Source organism: Diadema setosum, chromosome 14, assembly GCF_964275005.1.
Source record: "Diadema setosum chromosome 14, eeDiaSeto1, whole genome shotgun sequence".
NCBI classification, from domain to species: Eukaryota; Metazoa; Echinodermata; class Echinoidea; order Diadematoida; family Diadematidae; genus Diadema; species Diadema setosum.
Genome location: NC_092698.1, coordinates 6,267,688 through 6,291,897, shown reverse-complemented (window position 1 = coordinate 6,291,897; position 24,210 = coordinate 6,267,688). Strand labels below are relative to the sequence as shown.

Genomic DNA, 24,210 nt, shown 5'->3' with positions numbered 1-24,210 from the left:
TTTCCTTCGGATATAGTAAAGGTTGGTTTTCATTGGTCACTGACATGATTATTATGACCAATAAACAGGATGTTTTGACAGGGTGGTTTGACTTGTTTTCATTTCCTTCTGTCCTCTTCACCAGATGCAGCAACAAATTTTGATGATACAAAATAATGCGTTCATGTTTAGACACTATCGTATATAGGTGAATACAATACGCGAGACCGTTTTGAGAGTCACCACAACATGTATTGTGCTGTCATAAATAAGTAAGAGTGATTGGTTTGCCCCCATGCAGAAGTATTCCAGCAGATGCGCAATTTTTCTTCTGTATGAGAAATCTTTCTTCAGTTTCTTTCGCTTTCTTCAACCAGAAGCATTATCATAACCATAAATCATGTCCACCTTCTGTGAAGTGACGTTTTCCCTGTGAATCACTACCCTTTAGAGGGTCGTCACTCCGCGGATATGATGTCAGACAATCAAAGCGTAGCCACAATGTTTAACCCCTGACCGACCAGGAAGCGTGCATTATCGCAGCGGGGTTGATCAAGTTCGGCGGAGGAACAAAACACTTGTGTTCAATTTCAAACCATCGGGTGAATGCAGACGCTCACCGCATATTGACTTCACGCGTGACACTTTTCTTTGTTGAGAGATCACAGAGAAGATTATTTTCCATTTAGAAGAAGGGAACAATAAACTTGCAATGAGATATGCACAATAATACGCTCGCGTGCGGTAATAACATCCCCACAAATCTTGGATCAGCCCACTCCAAACACCGACGTTTCTGCCTGTCACACGGTAATGACATGCGCTCGAAATTTCTTTGACATATTTTCGTAGAACTGGTGAACTTGAGGGGAAATTCAAAACTCAGCTGCGTTTTGTCGACTGCCGTATTGAACGTCAGAAAAACGCGCAGCGACACACACGCAACACAAGAAACCCCAGTGGTAACTTTTGCTCTGGTTTTGGACTTTTAGTATCATAGTGCGGTACTGGTTTCATATGACATTCTGTTTTGGATGTTTGTTTACTCGTGCATTTGCATTGACCGGGAACACTTTAATTACCATTGATGCATTTATTTGATTGGCGCAATCGTTTGAACTCCAATGATCTCTTGTTCTCCAATGATTAACAGCTAAATTTGTCAATCGTCATAGGAGCAGAATTCACGTCAATTTGAGGACCCTTTTCGTTCTTTCAGCTTGATTTCTGCGAAAACCTTGCGAAACGTAAAAGCAAGAAAGTGATGACTATCTATTTTGATTGATTCGTCTGCACCATTTCTCTTTCCCTTAGCACATAAAACAATCGCCTTTCATCGAATATCGTGGGAAGAAAGGTCTATATAATCATCTGCGTTGCCATGAAATGACTCTGCGTTATAACAAAAAGAGGAGAAAATATATTACGTCTTGTATTACTCCGCCGCCGAGAGAATTGAGACAAATTGGTTTCGCCAGGTCGTGGACTCGCGGGAGTTATCGCGGCTCGCTCCGGGTCGCTGGCCGGGACCTGATTGGTCCACCTCGCAACCTGTTCCGCCGCGTGTGACACATCCCCAAGGCAAAGAGGCTTCGCGGATAGGAAAATTAATGCCGACATTAACGTTTTGACGTCCACAAGTAGGGGGAACAGAAGATAACAACAGGAGGAACTGACTGGAGAAAAAATCTACGAAGAAAATCTAGTGCTGTTGCCAACAGTCCATCACCAGCCAAGCTGTGAGACGTAATAATGCTGAACCTGTTGTGATAATTACAAGATAAACCCATAGGTCACATTACCTCCTTGGTCGCAGCAAGTCTCTCGAGATATTGGTATCTTCTTCTAACTCTTGGACAATTTCTCTTGGATTTTACAAACAGTTTCAACACAATCATCCGCCGACCATGGAAAGAAGACAGGCTTTTCTTGGGAGTGAGTACTTCTGTCCTTCAACTTATTTATGTCTAATTATGTATCTTTAACCATTTTAGGTCATAATACCTTACTTCATTTTGCATAACAAGACTTGACTCTAGAGTAAGATCAAAGAAAGATGTAGCACGTATTAAACTGTCATGTTCAAGACGCTAGTGTCGTGTAAAAGCGCGCATATAACCATGCGATGGCATGTGGTTGTATATACACCTTTCTGGAATCTTTCAACTTGAGTAGTACTGATTAAAAGCAAGGACATCATGTTGTGTCGGCATGCCTTCTTTTTCCCCTTAACATCCGGCTTGAGTGTATCAGGGCAAAGCAGACTCGCGAGTCTTGGAGATAGCAACATACCTGAGGACGATCAAAACGGATAGGATGTTCTCCTCCAAAGTGCGCTTGTCCTGTACATTTCTCACTGTTCAGGCAATCGAACTTGCATGCCTTTTTCAAGTGTGCGCTATTTTCGCCGCATGTGGTGATTAAACAGCTGATCAAAACAAGCCTGTTCAGCACGCACTGGCAATAACAGGCTTTAATCACCTGTAACCTGACTTTATACGCCGTTCAACTTCTCGCGTAAATCAGTGACATGTTTGGTTGTTTGTCTGTTTCGGGTAATATATAAACGTAAAAACAACAACAACAACAAACAAACAAACACGTACACACAGACAGTCAACAACCGTTTCCTTTTCTTATCGTCATCCGATCTAGAAATTTTCTAAATTTACCAATTTCCCGGGGGGGGGGGGGGGGAGGGGGTTCCGAGTTTTGTTTCGTTTTTGTTCGATCTCCAGATATCGGCAAAGGCCTATCTCATATTTTATAATACACTCTGCATTTTTTGTTTTGATTTGATATTTCAAGTCATATCAATGACAAACATTGAAGGAAAGTGATTTTGCGGGTATTTTTTTTTATCATACTTTTCATTTATGAGCTGAATATATTGTGTGTGGGTGTTGTGTGTTTATGTGTGTATTTGTGCCGTGATATTGTATGTTGGGGTTAGAGGGTTGACGGTGATTTGTTTTGATGTGCATGTGATAAGTGTCGTGCCCATCTAGGGCCTACACTCATTGGGAATATGGATGTATGTTTTTGTTTGTCTGTGCGTGGTGGTGGAGTTGCAGGGAGAAGCTAAAATGATTGGTATAAAGCGTGGGCAGCATGCAATAGGTTACTGATTATAATTTAATACTTGTTTACCTGTCATTTTATATAGTGATCATACTCTCATGGTGATTCCGTTATTGTAATGAATTTGCGTATGATTATGCTATGTGTGCTATCCATGTATCTGCCTTGAACGATTTTTTTTTCTCTATTAGATCGCCACACTCACGCTTTTCGGTAAAACTTAATGAAACTGTTACAGAAGTATGTGCCTAACGGAAAAAACGGCAACCTCTGAGTTCCTTTGCAAGCCAAGCGTACTCACATGAAATTTCGTATAACGATTTTATAGCATTCCATACGTATAGTAGAAAAGGAAAGGAAAGTGTGTAACATTAGTTCGTTCGTACCGCATTTAGCAATCGCACTTGTGAAAACATTCGCGGTTTTCCTCTTACTCCTGACGAAACTAACGAAGTCATAATACGTCTCCAAGTCGCCTGAAAATTAGAACATTTCAGGATGTATGCTTTAATATGTTATGATTAGTCTTGGAGAAAGATAGATGTATCAAAATACTAAGATAAACGATATGTCACGAAGATTATACGCTACACTATTTCCAAACAGGAATAATACGTATTACGCAAGCGACATCGACATAGTCACGTGTACAAGGTGACGTATGACGATTGCCATGAATATAGGCCTACTTGTAACATCTTATGTGAATATAGAATAAATGACAGACTTACCGAATTATGAAATTATACACGGCAAGTGAAATATATGGAAACAAACATAAAAACGAAGAATACACCAATTCTGATATATATGCGGAAGTAAAAGGCAAGCATGTATACATTTCTAATTACAATCAAGTAGGAAGTATGCCTTGTGTTTCTACGTCTGTTTGTATACACATCACAATATTTTTATTAACAATAAATTTATGCACATATAGGTATATTGCCGATCAAAATGAAAGAGTTAATGTCACTTTAAACATGGACCCACCTGTATTTGATTAGTGTGCGCTACGTGTGTTTTGCGTTATAGGTCTTGCCAAGAGTGTGACAGCGTTTTGCTCTATTGAACACACCTTTCTCTCTCTCCTCCTCCCCCCCCCCCTCCTCCCCCATCCTTTCCCGAGCTCGTCCCTTCCTAGGGACCTGTGTGAGTCACGGGAACTGGAACTCACACGATTACGAGTCTAGACGAGCTCGTCTTTCCCGGGCCTTTTATCCCCCATGATATAAGGGGGACTAAGCACAATCATATCCACAGGTAACCAAGAGATTAGAATACATGAAGATGTAAAGATGCGCTGACCATTTTCCCATCTCGCTCTTTTTTATTTTTGCTTCTCGCGATCCGATATATACTCTCTTGATATGACATCTTGTTTGTTTTGTTTGGTTTTTTTTTTCTCGTCGCGGGTTCCTTCTTAGAAAAAGCAAGCAAACAAATTAACGAACTATATACCATCTAGTTCTCAGATTTGCGTATCAGTGCAGAAGCTCTTAAGTAGAGGGATGCATGGGTCAACAGTCATAGAAAAGATTATATTACCCTTTTGCAGGAATTGCAACAGCAGCATTATACCAATAATAACAATAACAACTATAACAACAAACTGCTATTGTGGCAAGAAATCAAAGTGTAATGCTGGTCATCCGTCCCTTGTGAGTGATGTGTCTCCCTGTTTGGGACGAACTAATTTTCATGAGAGGTTCTGATGAATAGAAGATGATGAGGTCATTCGAAGGTGTGCCTGAGGGCTTTTACTTAGCTGTCTCGTACTTGTATGCGTTTGTACTACAGATATTGTATAATCGTATCTAAACTCTCTTTTCTGACATTGTTATATTATGTAAGGCGAATTGTGATTAGGTTGTGGCGATCCGCCAAAGAATGCCAGTGGCACCTTCCGCTCGAAAATTAGTTCCGGAGACAGTGTCGGTCTACCGTGACTTGTAAACGCATATGGATCCAACCGTCATCAGAAAGACTGTATGCCATATTATGACTGTCAAAATGTGTCGAAATATCGAAAGAGAAGGGCACTGGTACGGTCCACATGTAGCCTTATACTCTGGTGTGGTATATAGGGAGAGTTCGGAGTGGCTCCTTGCTCTTACTACATGTCGCCTATTCTTTGAAGAAAGTGTCAAATATCTCATTAATTGGCATATTTTTTTTTTTTTCAGTTGGACAGAAATGCGAAACGAAAGGCGGGGGTAGTCATAATCTATACATATATAATAATGTAAATAAAGCCGAACACTTTAGGTCACTAAATATATTCTAGGTATGTTCACAAATACTGCTCTCTAACATATTTCCCTGTTGTAAAGCGAGAGTGAACGATGGGGTGGCGTGGGGGGGGGGTGTCAAACAATACACATGGGTTCTGGTTGGTGTTATAAATTGATACTCATTTTTTTTTTTTTTTATCTTTTCACCCTCGGGTAAACCGCCCCTATACAAGCTCTTACTTTGCTTGCAGGTTTCGACACGCCTGAATTATGAATATGATACAGAATACTCTAGAATTTTATTTTAGAAATCCAGCCATCCTATATTTGAGAAGATTCCTTGATGATTCATCTTTCAAATCAACTCAGTTCCGTTCAATTCAGTTCAATTCACTTCAATTCAGTTCAACTGTATTTCACGTGATAACTTATGATTGAAATCAGTCAACTCTTTTCACGTTTCTTGATTATTGATAATCATTCTGGTATTTTTTCCCCCTTGATTTTTCTTTAATTTGCAAATCTTCTTGTATTTTGTTCAATTCAATTGTCCAAACAAATTGCTGAACTTCGCCTTTGTACTATGACTTCAAAGATGGTAACATGCAATATAATATATTCGGATTTGCCAGAAAAGGATCACAGAATGAAGACTGCTTGTTTCATTGAAACAATAAGAACTTTAAATTTCACGAACGAAGTACGCAAAAAAAAAAAAAACCGAAGAAGTGACGTCACATCCACGTGACTATGCATGGTGGCATTTTCAGATATTACAAGAACACCGTTTCTCGTTGGCTTACATGAATGAATGAAACAAAACCGAAAGCGAAAACCATTATTCTTCATTGATGACATTTTCAAACCGAGCACCAACTGTGCAGCATTCTGAAAATTTGTCATCATCCTACTCTACTTTTTCATCTGTATATCCTGTCATATAGTATATGATAAAAATGACACTATTTTGCCCCTTTCCACGTTTGTTGCGATTGGAGTTTTTCTTTCTTTTCTGATGTGGCGCGACTTTTGCGTTGTGGCACTTTTTTTTTCTCTCCAATTGGAGGTTAAAGGGTTAAATCAAGGCTTTGCAAAATGTATTCAAGATCTGGGTCGGGACCATTGACCCGTATTTGACGGGGGTCCTTCCAAAGCAAGCTAGAAAGTTGTCTCTCAAAATACCTCTACGATGGCGCAAGAAATATTTCAGTAGACATGGCAGGACGTCATGAATGCTCTCGCTCTCTCTCTCCCCATGTCTCTTTCTAATTCATTCTCCTCCTTCTTCAAAACCTTTTTTTGTCCTCTACCTCCTTCTATTCTCTCATTTTTTTTCTCCCTTTCTGTCTGTCTTCTATGTGGCACATGCTTGTGGGACATCCCTCGAGAGTCTAGCATCACAGAGTTGCATTTCCGACCGCGACAGTAGGAAAGATTTTTGGGCTGTTCCCCAGATTTCCTGCATTTCGTTTGAATAAATCAAAAAAAAAAAAATTGAAGAAAGAGAAAAGAAAATGCCAGGCTCAACAACTTGTGCCATGTTTAATTCGAATCCTTCTAAAATAAACAGAAGAATGACTTTGGAGTAGTTGGGTACAGCTGCTTGTTTAGATCTTTTCCTTCCAACTGAAGGATTTAGGGATTGAGTTATAAGCATCGTGCAATTTTATGATAAAGCGTTCTATCATATAGGTAATGAAGTGAGGAGAGTTTGACGAGATATATGTCTTTTTGGTGCATTCCTTGTCGTGCAAAATCAATATGTATTTTCCACTGAAAATTGGAAGAGAGAGAAAGAGAGAATGAGAAATAAAAAGGATCAATTGTTGCCTAGTCTTCCGTGAGCCCAGCTCGTTGCGATTAGCGTTGTACAGAGCAAACATTATGATAGTAAGTAAGAAAAGGCCATTTCGAATGACTCATCGTATTTTGATACTTGCGGTTTCTGTGGAATTCTCTTTTTTTTACGTTGAACGACGGTTCACGTGTATCTACACTGCAAAGTATAAAAAAAAGTAGTGACAATGGATTCCCGTAGTTTCTTCCTGACATTGTTTCATTTCATTTCAAGCAACCAGATTACACGCGGGACAGTGTGTATGCAGTGTGTGATACACCAAGTGAACGTGATACATTAGAGTTTCAAAGTTAAAATAGGTAGCACATTTAGTACATCTAGTTTACCTTTTAGTAGTGTAATAGTATAGGTGCCTACACCAAAATCTCTTCCTGAGACTTTTCTGATCGTAGTCATATCGTGCATGGAGCATGGAAATATGTTTATGAATGTGTATGCATATGCGTGTATCTGCCTTTGTATATTCCACTTTCTCTCTACACTACAACTTGGAGACTAGCTATACTAATTATAGAGCAGCTGAATATGGGCTATCCAGCCATCTTCTCAAATGGCTGGAAAAAAATGACATGAAAGTAAAATGATACCCTGTAATCGCATCATCCATATCAATTAAGAACCCAATATTATCATCTGCATAGAGTTATAATATAACTTATAAGGACGTGGAGGAAAAGGAACCTATAGACGTTACTGGATAGGTTACGAATTTGACACACTCTCTCTGCATGAATCTATTCATATTTATGACTGATAACAGATTTATTCTTGAGAGCGATAAGCTACTCAGATCATCCCTGTCTCACAGTATCACCCCAGATAAAGTTGAAACATGCCCAGTTTCCGTCCAGGTAAGATTTACATTCAGTTGTAGTGAGCTGGTGAGAGAGAACATGCTTATAGTGCTGCACTGACGGAGAGTATAGTGATGGCAGACCACATTGATAAACGGCATACTTCGTTTTTGTCGCGTTGCAATGCAGTCACATTCGTGCATCCAATTCCAAATCGTTTAGCGTTGTACCCATTTTGTGGGCAACCCAATATATGCGGTATTTACTAGCGACCGACTTACAAGTTCGGCTCTCCCACCCCTGTGTATACCAAAACCTAATAGTTTCGCTTTGGATGCTGGGGAAATGAAGCGATGTACACACAGTGAGTCATTGAGCTTGTCTGTTCTGTATTATTATTAAATGTTAACGTCTCGCAAGATCTTTATGCGTGGGTGTGTCTTTGAATGTGAAATTATAGCTGTTATTATTTTTCAGAAGCATGTGGTCAGAATGCCATGGGCAGCATCGCTACAGTGAGCATTACAGCGACTGACTGACGCTGCAATCATGGAGTTTCGACATAAAGAGAAAGTCAATAATTTTCTTCTCTTTTTTTTTTGAGGGGGATGACTGAGAGTGGACGTGCATATTAATACGAACATTGCGCCTCAGTGATTATAGGCTTAAAGATTCATAAGATTTTTTTTTTAATAGACTTAAAGATTCATCCATTTGTGATTAGTATGCCAATTCAAACAACAGTCCTTTATCATCTGAAGGTCAAAGCTTACTTTAACCCGTACAGGACCACCAGCCTTGAACCTCATGGTCATTATGGTATACAATCATGTTTGCCATTGGTAATGAGAGACTTACTCATCAAAAAGATATATTGACATTTTTGACTGTCCAAAGTGGCTTTAAACGCACCGCACGCTAAAAACCACGAACATGGTTTTTAACTCATGGTCTGAATGATATGTGAGACGGGTAATGTGAACTAATTTAGTCCCACTCCGGTTACGATCACCACAAACAATTACATCTCTTACTTGGTTCTTGAAATTCGAGTTGAGATATTATAGGTATATCTTCCTGTTTCATTGTAATCTGAACTGACATTGATATACGTAGCCTTCTTCCATATAACTTTAACATAAAATCGAAACCTTGGGTATACATAGTAACCTTTGCTTGTAGTCTCTCCACGGATTGAAGGCATGCTCGGTTCCAGATTGTTTCATCTGGCCGGCGTTTCTCCCCAAATTTATATTGATGACCCTCCTTCTGATGATAACCGCAACATTAATGATCATTTTATATAACATAATTGGCTGAACACGAAACATACGGTTGAACCCTACAATGAGCTTTCATTACTTTCACACGCTAATTTCCCATTGATTTCATGCGAAAGTGGTTAAAAAGGGTTCAGGTCTGTATTTAACAAGTCTTGTCAAAACTATGCAGGACTCTGCTGGCTTTCACAGCATTTTTCTGACCAGGGAGGTGGGGGTTGTCCTGCCTGTTGTGACCGAAGAAAATCATGTTACAGTGGCGACATCCTGACAAACTACTGACGACTTCGCCACACTCTGATGCTGTGTTAGATGGACTTCTTGTTTTGGGGGAATCAGAAATAGTAATGGGTACTAATTTCTGCCGCTGCCACTTGGAACTATACTTCATACAACGTCACATGTGTACTTAAATTATGTAATGCAAATAAGACCTGAATGGCTAGAGCTATCATATTTTGTCACGGGGAGAGGGGGGGGGGGGGGGTGACGCAGGTTGGAGAGACGGGTATTGAAAAAAAACCACACGCATATGCTATATCGATGTGCTGTTTCCTGTATGTTACATGTTCTACCGCTTTGTTTAAAATCTGCCGTGAATGTGCTTGACGTCGGCAATATCTGTGCTCACTAGAATTGACAGAGTCAAGGAGATCCAGTGATCGAATTCGTGAATCAAATTTTGTATGTGCCACCCATATGTGACCAATTGAACCATTGATATTTCTGTTCCTCATGCGGAGAGGATGAAAGTTCACATGAGGCATGGATCTGAATTGACTTCGATGTTTTGACTATTATAGGGATATTGATAACGAGAAGGAAAATGTGTGTCTGATGCGAGTCACTGCATGATGTCCATGGATTTTTTTTTTTTTTTTTGCCGAACTATCACTGTAAAAACATGGGTGTTAGATTTAACACCACGGGTGTTAAATCTAACACCGATCAAACTTCAATAAAGGACCACACCCACAGGTGTTAAAAATGCACTGTGATGGTGTTGAAAAGTGTTCACCTGACACTTCGTGGTGTTAATTTGACACTGTACCAGGTGTTATTTTGACACTGTACTGGTGTTAATAAAAAATGACACCACATGGTGTTGATTTGATACTTGTTGGTGTTAATATCAATGGTTTAACACCCGTCCAGCTTCAATAAGGGACCACACCAGCTGGTGTTACTTTGGTGTAAAATTATTTTCACATTTTTTCAAAAATCTAGTATTTCAACGTAAAATTCTTGATCGTCTTGTTTAAATTAGAAATCAACAAGAAGTGCAGTTACTAAGAAACTCTTCAAAAAACAGTTTAAAATTTGGAAATGACACCCGGGGGTGTTAATTTAACACCATAAATGAGCACCGAAAATTTAACACCAGCTCGGTGTTCACTATTTAACACCGGACTTTTTGCAGTGTAGAGATAAGGGGGGGGGGGGGGTGGGGAGGTAGCGCTGATATACGCTATAAGCATTTTTTCTTTATCTCAAAATTTTGCTGGAATACAAGAAGAGAGTCCTGGACTGCCAGCTTATTCTACACTATGGATGTGTATGGGTATTGTTAGGTATATTGAATTGTCCCCCTCGACATCCGCAAAAGTTAAGTGAACTTTCACATTTCAACCAATAGGAAAGAATGCTGACAGTGGCTGATGACAGTCAAATTTCACTTTCCATCAACCAAATCTCGCAGACTTGCCATAATTAAGATAAAATTGTGCAGGGAAAAAGTTAAAAAAAAAAACTTTCTCTTGTTTTGCGAGATTGATCATCTTGTTCATTGAAAAAAAAAAGTTTTGAGAGTAGGATTATACTTATACAATGTATCACTATACTGGATAGACCCGTTCGCAATTAGCAATGGTTGAAAGTTTAATGACCCTTAATTTTATACAATTGTAGCGAAGCAGTTATAAAGCTAGATGTTACCCTTTTATGTATAATAGTCCAACATGAAACTATGTTATTAAGCTGCCCTGAATGTTTAGAAATGTTCTTGCACTGCAACACAAAGAAACCGTTCGGACGCTGATGTCCTTGACAATGCTCATTACTACTCTGTGTCTCAGTAAAAATGCTGTTATTCTCATGTTGACCTTTATCTGCTCATGCTCAGAATGTAACTTAAAGGTGGCTTATATCTTTCAAACGTATACAGGAGTTCGCGTGTAAGAGTGAGCCAGAGTTAGACCTTTGTTGCACGCATTTCTTTCCTGTTGAGTTTCCTGGCCAGTGAGCTACCAGATGGAGAGGGAGAGGTTGACTTCAGTTCGGATTCACAGCACGGATGGAAGACAGTGTGTTGAACACATCCTCTCTCGGGAGCCCGCCCCTCTTCTCCGTTCTTTGTTTGTTTCTTTTTGTCTATCTTTCCCTTACTTTACACCTATATGCCTGTCTATCTACTACCTATAATGCCTATTCATCTTCATCCACTTCTCTTTTTCTCCTTCACTTTTTCTTCCCTTGTCCTCCATCTCTATTTCTCTCTCTCGGTCTCTGATAATTACCAGGTATTCATCTATTCATGCTGACTGTATAATGTTGGGCTCCATTTATTTTGTAAAATGCCATGAGTTGCCCGCTTGTCTCTTTGCATGATATTTGCTCTGTACCTATACGCTCATATACCAACGATGTTTGTTGAAAGTAATTGTTAAATGATTATAATTGCCCAAATTTGTAATATCTATCTCATTTCCCGTTTTTTGGCTGTTTGCTGTCAATGGTAGGCGTATTAAATCGTTTATCCACACATTTCTATACGCGATCAAGGTCGGGTTAGATTATTTGCCGTTGTTTGGTTCATTTCCTTACGCCGGCATCACAAGATAATGACATGCCCTTGTTTACTTGGTTTGTGTATACCACCGATCAAAATACTTTTACCGCAAATGTTTCGGTATTCGAAGATTTCGCAACGTTATTTTCCAAAACTCCCTGTGTTGTCATTCCCAGTCACTCCGAAACTTTGTATATATAATTGGAAACGACAGACTGGGTGTTACTCGATTGTGGTATGATTAACACCAGCGCTTGAACTTTGACTTGAGGGGAGGAGGTGGATGAGAGAGAAAAAGGGAGAGAAAACAGCACAAGCAGAACTTTATGACAAATCCAACTTGGCAGTTCAGACCTTTCTCCTATACGTCGCGTTAATACATATTTCTATCAGTTTCGCGTAGTTCGCATTCGCATAGTATTCTGCGTATGAAGTGGTCTGTGGCATATCTCTTACACTTAAATTTGCTTAATTTGTCTCTTGAACCGTAAATACATGTAATTTTAAAGTTCGAATAAGCATAATATGACACCTGCTCGTCTTCATTATGTGTAATCATTAACCCTATAAAGCCCACGCTATTTTGACCCCTTCAAGGCCCAAATGGGGGGCACATTGTGCCCCCCCCCCCCATATAACTTCTTTATTATGTAATAATGACCATCATTTGGCACATGGGTAGAACAACTCATACTTTACATGACTCAACATTTGAAATTTCTCAAAGTCATCCACTGATGGCGCTATTTATCAAAATATAAAGAAATACATAAGAAATACGCTAAAATCATGCTTTTTCTTTTCATTTCTTTATCCCCAGTATAAATGTTTTTATTTTATATCAGTCATTTTTCATATTTACCACAAAGGAAAAGCAAGTCAACCTTCACTATTTGTTATGGTTAGAATTTCTCAAGGTCAACATATGGGGGCGCTCTTCATTACAATATAAAGAAATATATAAAACCTATGATGTATTGCTTGGAATGGATACATATATTGGTATCACATTTCATATTTCCAAAATATTGAAATTTTGAGTTTGCAGATTGATAATATGATAAACAAATGATATTACAGGCAAAGCTTGTGTGAAGATAACACAAAATAAAAGGGTAGTCTTTGGAAAATGCTGTATTTTTGATTATTTCTATCATATCTATTTTTGCTGCCTATGTCATATAAAAAATAAAGGAAATGATAAGAAGACCATTTCAGGGTAATTCACAACCATAATTATACTTCAACTTTTGGTCCTTCAGCAAATTACAGCCAAGAAAACCCCCATTTCATCCATTATTATATTGTTAACTGAAACTGGAACAGAAAATCATGCAAAATCTGCCAAACATGGTTGTGAGTTTACGGTTGCCATGGCAACCAGTAATATTGGTCATAGCTAAATTATACATCAAAATGTGCGCAATAACATTTTAGGAAAAGTCACCAAATATGGTTGAAATCGGGTAAAAGGTGTAGGGGTGGCAAACGAAAATATGGTAGGGGGCACAATGTGCCCCCCCCCCCTTGGGCTTTAGGGTTAAACAATGATGTAAATTTAAAGTCATTCATTTACCTGTTTTCAAGTATATCGACTGTTAGACTCAAAAAGTAATCATGATTAGTTATTACACAATATACAACTCCGTTCAGTTGACTTTGTGTTACATTTATGTATGTAAAAGGAGCTCAAATCGCAATCAGGTCAAGTTGGTGTAGCATAAGAAACCGTAGCCTAAGAAACCAAACAACACATAAGAAACCGTTTCCTTGCCACACTCACTGGGCAGCACAATCCCAAAATCATTAAGTATATCTAAGTACTAATGGCATTGAATGGCATGAACTCAGACGAAAACAAGAGGTCAGATGATTTGTTTTTCTTCAAAATTTGTCCATATATTAAGAAAAGGTGGTGGTGCTATCACCTCATACGTCTCCCTTTGATTTACAGTACACAAATCTTCATAAAAATGTTCCCTTTTTAAAAACATGAAACCAGTATGAATAAGGTGGATCTTTTTACATTAAGTCGTTGTGGTCCAGCAAAATCCTAGAAACAGCGACATGGGGGTATATGGGGGACGCTGAAGTTGCTCTATCATCGACAAATATAGCATAATTTTGATACGTGTATAATATTTTTTGTGCACAAATCGACGAGGAAGTTGAGACGTGTTGATATTATAGAATCTTCCAATTTGCGTAATTCAGTGAAAATATGTGAAATTATAAAATTCCATGGTATTCTTATTCTATGACTGTTTTTGGTCACAACTTCTCTCTTTTTATCAAACTTGTTTTGAGTATAATGCTAAATAGACATTAATTTTGTAAGTAAATGAGGTTTATTTATTGACCTACATCCATGCACGGAGAGCATTACGAGTATCCTCTACAAAGGATCGAGAATAGTATATCGACGTAGGAGGATGCATGCATGCACAGGATAATTAAACATGTTTGTCATTCGTCACATGACATTTACCACTAAATAGATATTAAAACAAGAATGCAAACAAATTTAATGGTAAACTTTTGAAATACTCAATATGAATGCTATCATGCTTAACGAAATCGTCGAGTGAACAAAGCGTTATGTTAGATTGATAATCCCCTTTGATTTTAACCAATGACAGAGTCTTGCGTTGAAGAAAAAAAAAATGACAAAAAGTTTCTGCAACGGTGGTATAAGTTTTGGCTGACAGCCATCATTCACTGAACATCAGAACTTGGAGTAGCAATAGGTTTGACAGGCATGTCTGGCGTAAAAGGGGTACTTTTATAGCCAATCAGAAGAGGATAGCCAAGCTTTTGGCGGGAAGCCAAAATGGGCTTAACATCGCGATGGCCATAGCATGGAATACGCTTGTATAAACTTACGCATATTTTGGGGAAATCATCGAATTTTGTTTTTGTTTTAATTTTCGTTTACCTTCTTTGTTTTCCCGATATCATGAAGTATTTGGGCTGAGCAAGGTTTCTTTTCAGGACCACACCCCAAAAAGGAAGGAGTATATACGCGCCGCAAACCAAGAACCTAACCATGAAAGAGAGATAATTCACATCATATATCAATGTAAAGCCGCAATCAGTCAGTCCACTCTTCATGGTTATTGATAATCTTTCATACAATATGAATCATACTAACGATGATAATGATGACAACAAACAGCAGTGACAAAATTTGATAAATAACATCTAGGATACTGGTTACAATATTCTGATGGTAATGATATTTGTAGCGGTAGTAAAATAAAGATGTTTAGTATAGTACAGTAGAATAAAAGTATTGTTGACTTTAGTTAAAATTTACATTCGGTAGATTCTTGTAGTGATGCTTAAGATCAGAACAATTAAATATATTCTTTATTAGGGTTAAGCATTGGGACACTTTAAACAAAACTGCTTTGGTAAATCTTGATGCTATTTGGCAGCTCATCATATGGTGGTTTAAATTGAAAAAAAAAAAGAAATCCGAGGAGGTCACATTTCATTATCATCTCGATTGGGATTTTTCTAAACACGCGATAGTGGCTTCCTGAGGCTAAATTTCCTGTTTTTGTCTTCGCTTCCATCGGGAGCAGGGTATACTAGTGCTATGTTTTAAGGAGAGTCCTCCTTGCCGTGCATGAAATCTCTCCTGGACTCGGGCCGGCCCGGGCAGCCAGCGTGCAGGCGGAAGGAAGCCGTGTGTCAATGGTTTTCTCCTGCTGCACGAAGCCTATGATGGACGTGCCCTTTGATGTGCGTTGTGTCTGCCAAGGGGTCACTCTCTGCGTGGATGTCTTTCCTGACATATCATCTGACATTCGTGCAAGGAAAGTCGTGCTCGTCTTGTATTCTTATAGGCCTATATGATAAGATAGATTCCATGTTTTATGGCTACAAACCAACAGCCAATGAGAAAGAACGTGTAGCATCATTTCAAGAGAGTTACATCAAGCATTTCAAATTTGAAATTGGGTTCTTTCTGAGAGCAGTCTAAACTTTTGTTTAAGCTTTTTTTACTGGCCTTTAATACATGTATCGTTATTGTATATGTGTATTTTGATCATCGTTTTAATGTTCGATTACCTATCGTATCAAAACCCAGAGTTTTTGGAAATATTACCATTTGTTCTAGTGTTTCATCTAATAATGCATTCTGTTTTAACCAGCTGGTTATCTATTTGACGTCTTCTTCCGCATAGCAGTGTTGGTTACTGATAGTAACACCTGTTACAGATACTTTGTACTTACAAGAGGAGGGAAGTTAGGCACACAAGACCCCTGCTAGTCACGTTTATTGCGATATACGCCCAGGTCTGCTGTGTTGTGTGAAGCGCGGAAGGAGATTGCAACTGTGCATGTCACATCAGACAAGGTCTAATTTTGTCTTCTGAAAAAGAGTTGCGCTATTCAGCCCTTGTAGCTGTTGTGCAGAAGTGGCCATCCAAACTATGAGGTTCTATGGTAGCGTTTAGTTAAAACCTGCAAAATGTCCTTCGCATTACATTATGATTAAAACAAATCAAAAAAAAAAAATGCCAACCTCACCAAGTCTGTTGGAAAGGTGAGAAAGATACGATGACAGGGCAATAGACCGTTTTGGTTATGTATTCAAATTCTACCAAATGCTCTGTTCAATATACAGTTGCCATCAACAAATACGAAAGCTTGCCGTCGGCTTGCCCTAGAACCGGCAACAACTGATTGAATTCCTACCTGAGGACTTAATGAGAGGGGAAAATGACTGGTGAATAAAATGATTCGTTATTAGAGGCTTTAGGAAAAGAAATATTCATGAATGATTATTATTGTAATCGTAGAAATATACCTATAAGAATTATATCTCTACGATTGTGATACATCACAGAAAAGGTCTATTCATCAAGATGCTATTATGGCTCCTTTCTCGTATCCTTTAGGTGTTCTTATTGCTTTTTGTGTGTGTGTGCATGTGTCCAATTTATGTAGATGCGCTTGGACGTGAGTAAGTAAGTGTAATGTAATGTGTGTGTGTGTGTGGGGGGGGGGGGGCGTCTGTGGACATTGAAATTTGGGCCCGTGTGCATAGCATGCACCAAAAAGGAGGGGAAGGCATAATGAATAACACACATGTGTGTTTTATGCTTGCGTTATACGTGTGTTCTCCATGTCTCCTCCAATCACTCATCACTTGTTGGTTAAGAGGGATGGTCGATAATTCATTTCTTTTGATTTAATGTAATCTAATTTAATCTAATTTGATTTAATTCAATTTAATTTAATTTGATTTAATTCAATTTGATTTGATTTATTTAGTTTTAGTTTAATTTAAATCAATTTGATTTAATTTAATTCAATTTCATTTCAATTTGAAATAATTTCATACTTACAACTTTACAGTAAACGATTTTTGTAATTCGATTTTTTGAATTAAAATTGCTTCAGTTAGATTTCATTATAACAACCTTATACAAGAAAAGAATTTTTGTGCTAATTCCAGCTCAACCCTGGGCGATAGGTCAGAATATAGACTTGGTACATGGACTCGTTTTAAGAGGATTAAAAACTAGGTTATTCTCGTAACTTACAGAGAAAATAAAATTTGTTTTTATACAGGGCCTACCTAAGAAATGTGATGACTCACTGAAAAATAAAACACAGTCAATCATGACAGTAGATTTCTAGATTTGACATTAAATTTGTACAGGTTTTATGTCCAGTTTAAGATAATTACATCAGTAATTTCACCTCTGTTAACGTCCATGTTTTGATGCCCGAGTTTCTGTTAAATTGATTAAACATTCATTGTGCCACACATTGGTTGGAAATCATTTCATCGAAATTTTTCTCTCGTTCGATCATTTATTCATATTGTGCTTCGGAAATAAGAAATTATATTGCTCTTGGTTCTCGAGTAAATATTGCTATTATTAGTGACAGGTTCAATGACATGATACCGCTTCTACCAACTTGCATAATTATTACATGGTTGGACAGCACCTTATATAGCAAGCAATGTCGGCACTGCGAGCTTACATTTGAAATTGACTACACGATGTTCCCTCGGCCAAAATTGCAATTTCATAGGTCGTTTCCCTCGCTCGCGATTTGGCGCGAAGCGTTTTCCAAGAAAACCTAATTCATCTGCGATATGGCTTTTCCTTGAAGGCCATTTTGGATGGACACGGATGTATACACGATGCATTTTGGATGGAATAGCAAAAAAAAAAATGCAGCAGACGTTCTGTTTTGTAATATTTTTTTTTGTGTGTGTGTGTGAGGATGATGCAGTTTTAGATTAAGAGGGCCTTTGTTCTGACCAAAATTATGTAGACTTGTTCTGAGCCATGATATATTGTTCGTTGTCTTTCTTTTTGTCTGTCTGTCTCTTTCTGTGAATGTATCTTTCTGTCTTGAAGCAGCCTGCACAGTAAATAGATATGTGAATGTCAAAATATAAAAGATAGACGAATCACGTATTCAAAATAGTACCATATTCAATTCAATTCATTTTTTTTTTCTTGCACAGAACTTGATGATAATATGAGAAAATTACAAATGATCTTGAGCACACTTTAGTTGACTGTACGATAGAATCGGAAGTAATTAAAGAATTGAAAACATGTTTACATAGTTTCAAACCAAATTTGTGACAAATTTCCATGCTCTGGGGAAAAAAGAAATGAGGGGTCCACTTAAAAGCAGTCACTATGTGTTTTGTCTGCTGTGAACAACTCATGCATGTAGTCGACGCAAAAACTAATTCGGGCAAATCCAAGTAACTTGAAGAATGCAAGGACGCGTACTATGAAAGACAACAAAGGCAATGAAGTATGGGATAGAAGGAGTTCGTTGGGAGAATGGTAGGAGAGAGTGAAAATTATTGGCTTGAAGAGGTGACAGCGGAGTGGGCTTAAAGAACGGAAATCACTCGCGGGATCATTCACCGCGATACAATGTACTAGATAGCAGGCAAGAACGTCTGTGCTGTCGTGCACGTTGGGCAACGAGGAAACAGAACTCGGGCACGTAACCTTGATATATCTAGGTCTCCGCGGTTCAAAGATATAATCCGGCTTTCGGGAAAAAATTGACCAAAGTCAGGAAATCCAGCCATCTACATCGTCACTGGCTGTTGACACTCTCGCGGTCTTGACAATGGCGGGAAAAAAAGAAAAGAAAAAAGAAAATCGAAGACAGTCGACATAAATGGGAAAGAGGCAAGAAGTCACGTTCTCTGTTTTAATCACGACCAGTGGCCCAGGCAAAGATAAACGACGAACGCTCATTTCCATGTTCCGATGTGAGTGGTTTACGCCGATTTTACCGCATGCGGTACATTTACGGGACGGATTCCAAATGTTCTGCAATTAAACAAAGTGGTAACTCTCGTCAGCTACCAAGACAGCGATAAATCGCTGGTGATGTTGAATCCCCCTTCTCTCTCCCTCTCTCTCTCTCTTTGTCATTTGTATTTTCTTGAGAGTTATCATTTTTTTTTTCAAAATGAGTTTGCCCTATCCTCTCATCATTTTATTTGGTGCAATACACGAGCTAGCTGCAGCTGTCGCTCGACTGGTGGGGCGTCAATTAGCGGGAGATGACCCCGACGGAGCAGGGGTCATGAGTGAAGTGGGATGCTCACTGGTGTCCAGAAACTGAAGAAGAAGAAGATAAAGATGAAACATGAATATCAAAGAGCTCCTGTGTATTTGCAAAACAGCAAGCAGCGCTAGCAATGAAAACATAGCCAGTAATAATAACGAAAATTTTATCAATTTGCTTCGCTGGGATATATTCTGGAAGACTCCCCGTGTGACCTTGTTTTCGCAATTGCAGCCTAATTTTATCCCCAACTGCACATAAAAATGGGAGAAGAGTAACATGCGTGTATGTAACGCGAAACATTTCTCATTTCTCTCCCACGAGACCGCTATCAGCACTATAGATAAGGCATATACACCTACAACTAATAACAATGTATTACTCTAATACGATTAGTATAACATACTATCCAGCATTCAAAATAAGTAGCGTTTCACTTCATTCATAGATCCATATTCAAGTAGTCGTTTCATGGTATTTGCTACCGGTTGTTTGTAACAACTGTCATTGGCTTAAGGGGGTTTCACACCGAGCTTTACGTACTGTTGCGTAGAGTTGCGTAGTGTTGCGTAGTGACTACGCAACACTACGCATCTGTATGCTGTGAGTACGCAACTCTACGGAGGAGTACGCCGAGGGACGCAAAATACGTACGCGAGATGTACGCAAAAAATTAAACATGTTTAATTTTTTCGCGTACCCTCCGCGTAGAGCAGTGATACGCAGGTTTTACGCAAGTCTACGCAACACTACGCAACTGTGCGCCATTTATACGCAACAGTACGCGATCAAACCGTGTTCACACGAAGGCAATTTTTCGGCTCGCGTATGACATGGCGTAGTGTTGCGTACTGTTACGTAGACATTTGCGTAGATTTGCGTAGGCCTGGCGTACATTTACGTAGTGTTGCTTACAATTGCGTAGACTATTATTATTGGTGAAGATTTGGCATTTCAATATGATCCATGTTTGAAAACTGCATGATACCATTCATCCCACTGGACTCTAAATGGCTGGTGAATGTATCTTCCTGTGCTCTTCGAGTCTTCATTATGTAGGCCTATCGACTGCAAAAGGCCGAAAAGGAAGAGCAAATCGCTGTGGTAGGTGCAAGAGTTCTTCTCGTGCTCATTTTTACATACCTCTAGTGATCAAGATGCAGACAATTCGCCAGAACTGTGTGAACTAATCTGGCAATGAAGCTCAAGCGGGAAGTTCCCTAAATCACCGAAGTAGAGGAAACAGAACGTGCTTCCAGTCTTATTAGTTTTAACTGACCAAGAAAGGGTACACGTTCTAATGGAGTGGGCTCAATAGCACCCGATGGTCTATGATAAGGCTCGTGAAGACTGTAACAAGGAGGCTAAGAAGCTGCTGTATCAGTCATCAAAAAAAAAAGAAAAAAAAATATATAGGCATATATATATATATATATATATATATGGAGATTGGGGTAGAAGGTATGCTACAGTATAGTGATCAACCAGGCTAGCACACGCAGACATGAGTGAAAACTCAACGAGATAAAGTTGGCAGGCTAGTAAAGATTTCTGGAGGAGCATCAGGGAGAATTGGTATAAAGACATGTTGTCTCCTCATGTTATTGGTGGCTTGGATGCCCAATAAGGTAGAGGAAGCTACTGCAATTGCAAGTGCCATTTAATCACACTGATCTAAATGATGGGTATCTCATCTTCCCATGGCACCATGAGGTAGCTCCTTTGCTCATTTTCTGCTCTGCTTGTGTTGCCACGCTACAGTTGTTCCATGTCTGGCAGGTGGGCATTGTACGTATCTCCACGAACCTGAAGTTACTTCATGATAATGCTGCTGGTCATCTTGATCAAGTGAAGGTTATGGCAAGTTTGAAGCTATAGGTTCTAAAGATTTCCTGAAATTTGTATCTTATTGTGTAATTCTCGGTGCATGTCGTGTCAAGAGTTTATTGAACGCCTGTGGCTTAATTCACATGAAAATGATATGAAGAAACATCGTCGGCATGCAGTTTTTTTTTTTCATCAGTTGTTCATATTGCCCCTTGGTTGCCGCTGGATCCGAGATTTGACCCACATACTTCTTAATTCTGATTCTTGCAACATCTTATTTTCTTTTCTCACTTTTGCAAAACGTTCGTATTTATGCGAATACTGTTTCTAGGACAGCTAAATACTGGAGAACTGGAGATACCAGCAAAGGATTTAACCTCCCCACCATATCATGTTTGAACAGCAGGCAATTAGTGGAATAAGAAGCAGAAGGCTATGCTGAAGTAGCTCTGCAGTTTCATTAATTTGTGCATACGCCCGCGGTACGCAACTTCCCGCAACTGTAAGCAACTCTACGTGGCCTGTACGCCCGACCTACGTTTATGTACGCAACTCTACGCCCGCTACACGCCGAATAAGCTAGGTTGATACGCGCTTCCTACGCAACCATACGTAACCCTACGCCGGGACTACGCAAATCCTGCGCGGATCATCACAATATTTTTCACGAGTACGCAGCCGATTTCGGCGTAGTCGCTACGCAACTCTACGCAACTCTACGCAAAGCTTGGTGTGAAACCCCCTTTAGGTATACTGCTGAGAAAACCCAAAGAGAAATGTGGATTGAGTAAAAGCAGCAACATTAGTTGAGCACATCAGTGAAAGTTTGAGGAAAATCGGACAATCCATGCAAAAGTTATGAATATTAAAAGTTTTGGTGTTGGAACCACTGGATAAGGAGATTACTTAGTTTATGACATGTTTGGACAACAATATAAAGAAAATATAAAGAAAATTCAACATGATTTCACTTTTCTAGCGTAATGAAAGAGCACTTGAATAACCGCTTTTAGAAAGCAGGGAGAATAATTACTACCCTTAACATTATGTCAGTATCAAGTTGATGGAACGCGTAATTTTCATGCAAAATTAGTTTTTGTGGAATTTTATTTATATTTTCTTTATACTTGTCCAAACATGAACTCTAGTAGTCTCCTTATCCAGTCATTACAACACCAAAACTTTGAAAATTCATAACTTTTGCTAGTGTGATTGTCCGATTTTCCTGAAACTTTCACTGATGTTTGTTTGTTTGTTTGTTTGTTTGGTTTATTTCTGCATTTTCTTTCTCCGAATACAATTGCAAATGAAAACAAAATGATACAGATACATACAAATCAATACAAAGAAAAATCATTTGAGTAACAACATTCAGTCTGAAGTGGCATAATTATGAATCAAAATAACATATTAAGGCATACTGTATCTATTAACAAAGGAGAAATCAATACAGGGGACCGTCATCATAAGCAGAGCTTGACGTGGATGAGGCCCTATCTGAATATGTGATACCAATGTAATACAACACCAATTATATATGTACTCATAAAACTCTTAATCTTAATACACAAAACACATTTTGCTACAGAAAAAAAAAAACAGAAAAGAAAAATAGTGACTTGGCGCTTTAGAACAAGAAAAGAAAAAAACAGCACGCAGCACCATTGACTGCTGCATGGTATAGTAGACAATAAAAGTGTAGGTTTGTGCGAGTGACAGTGCGTCGTGTGTGCAGGTGACAGTGCAAGAGAGAATAAAGGCTGTAGCATGCCTATTTTGGGGGTAAGGTATACGCTTTAATGAATTTATGCAATATCATTATCAAAGAAAGGAACGGGAGGGAATGAAAAAAACAAACACTTTGCATGGATTAGGGCTGACTGAGACTTCAGAAAAAAAGAAAAACTACATTGATCAAAGACTACTAACTGGAAACATATTTCAATAATAAATACTTTTTTAAAATGAGCTTTAAAGGAAAACAGTGAAGTACACTGCTTTAATTGATCAGGTAGGTTATTCCAGACATCGGGACCGTATCTAATTGATTTCTGAGCTAAAACAGTTTTGGGGTTTACAAGGTGAAAATCTGTCGAACGGCGAGTTGGATATGTGTGTATATTCGAATTTAAGTGAAAAATATTATGAAATAAAGAGGGAAGTTGATTTGTTGCATACTTGTACATAAATATACCTGTTTGTAAGATGTGGATGTCCTGAAGCTTCAAAGTATGCAAACGATGTGTTCTACTAAAGTTGCTGCTTTCACTCAATCCACATTGCTCTTTGGGTTTTGCATGATTTCCGTTAACACATTTCCTATACTTTCCACAATCAATGACATCAAAAGTAAATATTAAATGGAAGCAACTCTTTTTAAAGAACTAAGAAAACTTTTGAAATTCCATGGAAAATTTCTGGAAGAGTTTGGAAGTCTCGGGAAGAAGACATGCACACAAAAAGTACAACGTCTGAGTTGTTGACAACTATTATTCTCTGGATATGTCGGGCGGCATCATCTTCTTCTATTACACCCTTCACCTCCGGGTGGCTCGGAGCCAAAACTCGACATACTATTTTTTGATAGAATCTGACGAGAACGTTGGAGTGCATCACGCAGGATGTCAATCAAACTTGTCATACATTTTGCAGCAAGAGTATTTGTCCACACTTTTCTAATAAAGATATCAACAGGAAAACGCTGAGTTGGAAAATTTTTGCCAGGCGATCCAACATCTTGATAAAATCCAGTCTTTCCGTGACTACACAAAATGTGACCAATTTTATAGATCCC

At 38.7% G+C, this 24,210-nt stretch overlaps 1 protein-coding gene across 1 annotated transcript in view; it reads left to right on the top strand.

The window, feature by feature from the left end:
* The first annotated feature begins 474 nt into the window (after positions 1–474).
* LOC140238145 (TGF-beta receptor type-2-like) overlaps positions 475–24,210 on the top strand; it is a 61,265-nt gene continuing 37,529 nt past the window's right edge. The window contains exon 1 of the mRNA XM_072318084.1: positions 475–1,914. Coding sequence (XP_072174185.1) covers positions 1,887–1,914 — 28 coding nt within the window. The 5' untranslated portion in view covers positions 475–1,886. The remainder of the gene's footprint in view (positions 1,915–24,210) is intronic.